A 6,499-nucleotide genomic window follows, 5' to 3' on the forward strand; every position below is an offset into this window, starting at 1 on the left:
TGAGTGCTCTGGATAAGTTGAGCCCAGAGGATAGAACCATAGTCAACATTTAGGCCTGTGTACAATCCATACATCAAACCCATGAAAAGTTTGCTTGCACAGTCATTGCCAGTGATTCGTTCAGAAAATGCTTTGACCAGGATGGTGAATAGGGCATTCCATGTAGGTGGAAGGTTGGGTTTCTTGAACTTGGAAACAGCAGTGAGAGTTTCCTTGTACCCCATGTGATAGAACATTTCCAAGATAGCAGCATTGGAGATGGTTTCTGGGTTAATCATGTTCAGACTGAGGAAACCCTAACAAGTTGCAGAAACGACCTTTGGAGATTGAAGTTGTATGATTGTGGATGTCGAAGTATATCCTCTGTTCTTCCATGACATAGTTGGTAGTTATGTAAGCTTTGGAGAGAATCGATAGTGGAACATTCTCAACTTGAGTCAAAGCAATGGTGAGAGGGGAGTATTTTAATCACTCAATCGGAGGTAGGAGAAAGGGATCATATGGAACGGGATCTAGTTCAATAATGAGGTTTTGATGTTGCTTAACTGCCAAAAGAGATGAATGAGCCGTTTGATCTTGAACGGATAGATTCTCTGATGAAGCCGCCATTGATGAAGCTTGAATAAGATATGAACAGTGGAGAGCTTTTGATCGCCGGAAATCGTGTAGAGAGTTTGAAAGTGGTAAAGAAATATGGAACCGTCAAAACACTTATATATGATTTGATTTGGTGAGGAAAATCCGGAGAGAGAGTGTCTTGAAAACTGAACTGTCGCCTGGAAAAGCGTGATTTGACAGCTGTGATGAGTCAGAAGCATGCGTCATGCGGCGTATAGGTAGCTGTCCGTTCAACTTTTCACGTGCCCGTTTGAATTCTTATCTTTTAAAACTTGTCGTGTCAGCTCATCTCCTTTCGTAGTAAAGAAAGCACGTTTGAATACAACTGCGAACCTGAAAGGTATTAGTAACCACGAACTAGACTTTTGGAAAATCATTAAGGTCTTCGTGGAAGAGTGTCAAAGAAAAAGAAATAAAACAAAGTTTATCTGTGGGATGTTTTGATGTCTAACTAGAGACATAAATCTATGGATCCCAGGCAAAGATCTCTTCCTTCATAGTCAAGAGAGACTAAGAAGTGTCTGTGTGGTTTCCTGTTGAATACGATCAAATCTTTGATGAGAAACACTGAAAGGCATCTTTTAATAAGGCTTATAAGGGAGGTTCGTCCTTCATCCAAACTACGAACTTGACATAAGTACGAAAGTTGGAGAAGGTACTCGTGTGACCAGTGTAGTTAGTTGAACGAGTAGGTTTGGAACATATTTGAGTGACTTGGAAAAATATTGAAATCTCAAAAAAAAAAAAAAAAAAAAAAACTGGATCCATTGGAAGAAATGTATTGGGATGAGAACACTTCATTAGGATCTCACAAAAGAAAAAAGATTTCATGGTACTGACCACAAATGTCGAATTTCGTTAATTCTTAGGTGAAAATACTAGAACGTTTGATTGTTCACCGTCAATTCATATAAGGTATTGAATTTTGGGTTTCACTCAGTTCGTGGTAGAACGAAACTAAGATCATTAACACAGATGTTGGTGTAACCATAAACCTCAGTGGTTATTTCTGATAGCCTCAAGGGTTACATGTATGGATGCGAAAGTGATGGAGAAGAGAGTTGGTGGTTACAATAAAGTGGAAGTACCTCTGCAATGCAAAAGTGACCATGCAAACAACTCTTAACTCAATGTGAGAAGAGTAAGGTAGCTCATGACTAATGTGAATTCACAGCCTGATTTAGAAGAATTGATTGGTGGTATCAACTCATTAAGGCTTCACAGTTGAGTCGTTGAGGCTTAGGACAACATGCATCAACATGCTTCTAGGGACACTTAGCTAATACATAAGTAACGAAATTTATACCTACCCCATCACACGAGTTTATAAATGTTGCGAACATCTTCATCTATGATCTTGGTGTGAATCCATATTTTTGAAAATTTTGATGGTTTGTAAAAAGAAAAGAAATAAAAATAGACATAAAGTAAACATATTTTTGTGATTTTGAATTTTCTTAAAACAAAAAAAAACAAAAACAAATAAATTATTTTTGGTTTTTGCAGATTTTCTGAGAATGAAATAAAATAAAATAAATAAATGAAAAAATAAAAAAAAATTAATATAAGCAAGGATATATACAAAATGTACAAAAGGATAGATGAAATACCAAACCATGAATGAACAATGCTCTACGAACTACTACGAACATTCGCATCGATTCAGATCCATAAAACAGACTGTGTTGAACAGTTGACTGCAAAATCCTACGAATGTTGGCACCGATTCGCAGCCATAAAACAGACTGTGATGAACAGTTGACTGCGAAAGCCTGCGAACGTTCGCACCGATTCGCAGCGAAGATTTTATGAGTGCGAAAGTGGTTTTGGTACAGAATCAACTTCCATCATTCCTAGCCCTTGAAGGATTCTATTAAATGTAGCTTCAGGTAGAGCCTTGGTAAAAATGTCAGTCAATTGATCAGCGGATCTTACGAAATGAATCTCGACATTGCCATCTTCCACATGATCCTTGATAAAGTGATACCTCAGTGCTATGTGTTTCGTTTTTGAGTGTTGCACTGGGTTGTGACAAATGTGAATGGCACTTTCGGAGTCACAATAGAGAGGAATTCTTTTCATACTTAAGCCATAATCGCGAAGTTGGCTTTGAATTCAAATGACTTGAGATATGCACGAAGCTGCAGCTATGTATTCAGCCTCAGCTGTTGACAACGAAACGCATGTTTGTTTCTTTGATTGCCAACTCACCAGCTTGCCATCGAGAAATTGGCATCCACCAGTTGTGCTTTTTCTATCCAAACCGCAACCGCCTAAGTCAGGTTCTGAAAATGCTTGTACAAAGAAACCTGAGTTCGCAAGATACCATATTCCAAGAGATGACGTTCGTTTTAGATACCAGAAGATATTCTTGACAGCCACCATATGAGGTTCGCGTGGGTTGGCTTGGAACCTAGCACAGTAACAAACTGAAAACATAATATCTGGTCTACTAGCTGTTAGATACATGAGTGAACCTATCATCTGACGATAAAGGGTCATATCAGCAGCTGGTTTATCTAGTGAAGGAGTCAGTTTTGTTCCGAATGCCATTGGAACTTTCGCGTTTGAGTCTCCCAACATTCCAAACTTAGCAAGTAGGGTCTTCATGTAAGCCTCCTGACTGATGAAAATTCCTTCCAGTCCCTGTCTTATGTTTAATCCAAGAAAAAAGTTAATTGGACCCATTGAGCTCATCTCGAACTTAGTTTCCATCAACTTTCGGAACTCAGCTGTTAGGCTGGGATTAGTAGATCTGAAGATGATCTCATCAACATAAATTTGTACGATCATCAAGTGGTCACCCTATTTCTTGCGAAAGAAGGTTGGTTCAACTGAACCTTGCTTGAATTTGGACATTTTAAGAAAACGAGTTAGTGTTTCATACCAGGCTCTTGGAGCTTGCTTTAGACCGTAAACAACTTTGTCAAGAATATAACAGTGGTTGGGATACTTTTCGTTTACAAAACCGGGTGGTTGCTCCACATAGACGGTCTCTTCCAGTTCGCCATTTAAGAATGCACACTTCACATCCGTTTGAAACACTTCAAAATTTTTGTGTGCTGCATATGCCAAGAAGATACGAACGGATTCCAACCTTGCAACAGGTGCGAAGGTCTCTTCGTAGTCAATTCCTTCTTCCTGGCAGTAACCTTTGACCACAAGCCTAGCTTTGTTCCTGATCACATTCCCTTATTTATCCATTTTATTTCGAAATACCCATTTTAAACCAACAACCGATGCATCTGGGGGAGTTGGAATCAGTCTCCAAACTTTGTTTCGTTCAAACTCGTGGAGTTCATCTTGCATCGCTTGCACCTAGTCAGAATGATCGAGAGTAGTGTTGACGGTTTTGGGTTCAATCTTGGACATGAACGAATTAAACATACAAAATTCAAATTTGGAGAATAATGCAGTTTGCTTCGCTTTGGGTTGAGAAAGGGTAAGGACACCTGCAGAGGATTCACCAATAACTTGAGATTTTGGGTGATCTCTTGTCCATTTGGTTATGGGAGGATAATTTGGATCTAAGGTTGGATTTAGCTCAGCGTTTACTTCGTCGAATTCAGATAGAACAGATTGAGTTTCCGAGTCGTCATTCGCTTTTTTATTCTCCCCCTCGAATGATGCGAACTCGTTGACCTCGGGAATAGAATCATCTCCTGCGAATGGAGGTTCATGGGTCATAGTTGGTGGGGAACAATCACCATTAGAAAGAGGCTTAGTAGAAATTGGTGATGCGAAACCCTCCCCCTGCAAAGAAGCATTTGTGGTTAGAGGTGTAGCATCCTCCCCCTAGAATTGTGTGTTAGAACCAGAATTCTCCCCTGGAAAGTAGTGCGCGTGTCTTGAGGTTCTTTCGCAGTGGATGGCTGTTCTGGCATGTTTTTCGCAGCATCATCGATAATCTTCTTAAGTTCGTCGACTTTATTATCCACTGCCTTAGCTTCAGATGTGATAGCTTTCTCAGGTTCATCAAAGAGTAACATGAATTCTTCATACAGATTGGACATAGGAATTACTGTTGGACAAGGTTTAGGAAATATTTCCTTGATCTGACTTTCGTTCAACTGAATTTGCTTTAGATAATTGTCATCAAATGTGAAATAGTAGGTCTCTTCTATCTTCTTTGAGCGTTTGTTAAGAACCTTATATGCCTTGGATGTTAGCGAAAATCCCAAGAATATACCTTCATCAGCTTTCACATCGAACTTGTTCCGTTGTTCTTTGGAATTGAAGATGAAACACCTGGAGCCAAAAACGTGGAAAAACTTAACGTTAGGTTTGCGATTATTTATTATTTCATAAGGAGTTATAGAAAATCGCTTGTTTAGGATGGATCGATTTTGGGTAAAGCAGGCGGTAGCTATCGCATCAGCCCGGAAGTAGAGTGGCAGACATGCGAACGTTAGCATGGTTCATGCAGCTTCACATAAGGAACGGTTTCATCATTCAACTACGCCATTCTGTTGTGGAGTGTAGGGAGCAGAAAAGTTGTGTGTGACCCCCTTTTCAACAAGAAATTCTTCAAACGCTTGGTTTTTGAATTCTAGCCCGTTGTCGCTGCGAATGTTCCGAACCAGCTTTCGTAGTTGAAGTTCGATTTGCTTGATAAAGTCCTTGAGCTTTGGCGTTGCATCGGATTTCTGCTTAAGAAAGAACACCCAAGTGAAACGTGAAAAATCATCTACAATTACTAAAATATACTTACTACCACCAACGCTTTCAATAGAAGAAGGGCCGTAAAGGTCGATGTGTAGAAGTTCCAAAGGTTCGATGACTTTCGTGTTCACAATCGTAGGATGACTTTTTTTACTTTGCTTTCCCATCTCACAGGCTGCACACAGATGATCCTTGTCGAATTTCAATAGAGGAAGTCCTCGCACATGATCACCAAGAACGAGCTTGTTGATGTCTTTGAAGTTTAAGTGCGAAAGGCGCCTATGCCATGACCAGCTTTCGTCTGAGTGAGCTTTTGCAAGCAGGAAAATGACAGGCTTTCCTTGTATTGGGTTTAGATTCAGTGGATACAATTCACCCTTTCGTTGAGATTTCAGAAGAACACTCTTGGATTTCTTTTCAACGATTTCTGATCCTTCGTCATCAAATGACCCCTTCAATCCGATTCCTACAACCAACTATGAGACACTGATTAGGTTGTGCTGCAAGCCTTCAACATAAGCCACTTTACGAATAGAGAATTCCCCATTTGTTATCATGCAGTAGCCTTTTATTTTTCCAAAAGAATTATTCCTGTATTTTACGTTGCCACCATCCTTGAGAGCCCTGAACTCTCGCAGTTCCTCCTTTCTTCATGTCATGTGACGTGAACAGCCACTGTCGATGTACCATTCAGTAATATCAAGATTAACCATATATGTTCGTTTTATAAGAGTGGTTTCATCTTTTCGTTTTATGGTGAAAACTTTGATTTTGTTAACTTTTGAGTTAGATTATTTAGAATCAGAAGTTCTATTCTTGTTATCAGCTTGATTCTTGACAGGCTCCTTTTTGGCTTCCTTAGTGTTGGCATTTGGTTTCTTGGCTGGAGCTTTCGGCTCTGAAGAAAGCTTTTCCTTGCCTTTGACGTTATTAGTCTTAGACTTCGTGGATTGAGAGTGACAAGGCTTTGATCTCTCATTGTGTTGCTTTGTGAAGAAGGGTTTTGGAGTCCCTTTTTGCTGAGAGTCCCTTGGACTGTGAGAACAACAATGCGAACACTGATTGGAGTTCACTTGCGAATGAGCTTCCGCTTTGTGGTTCATTCTCCTTTCGTGGCGAACATAATCTGGATTTTGGGATTGCCAGAATTGTTTCCTTTCATAGAGATTTCTTCTATATCTATCATTCCTTTGTCGTTTTTGATCAGCAAGTTGCTTTG

The 6,499-nt window shown here is 39.7% G+C and overlaps 1 protein-coding gene across 1 annotated transcript; it reads right to left on the minus strand.

The window, feature by feature from the left end:
* Positions 1 to 468: 468 nt before the first annotated feature.
* LOC145158747 (uncharacterized) lies at positions 469 to 5,993 on the minus strand. Its single transcript, XM_079077600.1, has 4 exons — positions 5,968 to 5,993; positions 4,434 to 4,866; positions 4,071 to 4,371; positions 469 to 617 (listed from the first exon to the last, which is right to left on the minus strand). The coding sequence occupies exons 1-4, from the start codon at positions 5,991 to 5,993 to the stop codon at positions 469 to 471; spliced, it is 909 nt and encodes a 302-aa protein (XP_078933726.1).
* Positions 5,994 to 6,499: the final 506 nt, after the last annotated feature.

Source organism: Lactuca virosa, chromosome 2, assembly GCF_052849685.1.
Source record: "Lactuca virosa cultivar CGN04683 chromosome 2, Lactuca_virosa_CGN04683_v6, whole genome shotgun sequence".
In the NCBI taxonomy this organism is placed as follows: Eukaryota; Viridiplantae; Streptophyta; class Magnoliopsida; order Asterales; family Asteraceae; genus Lactuca; species Lactuca virosa.

Coding starts and splice junctions, on each gene's coding strand:
- LOC145158747 (XM_079077600.1), bottom strand. CDS start 5,993: ATGGTTAATCTTGATATTACTGAATG. Junction 4,867..5,967: donor AATCTTGATATTACTGAATG/GTACATCGACAG, acceptor TTTTGGCTCCAG/GTGTTTCATCTTCAATTCCA. Junction 618..4,070: donor TATTGGTGAATCCTCTGCAG/GTGTCCTTACCC, acceptor ATCTTATTCAAG/CTTCATCAATGGCGGCTTCA.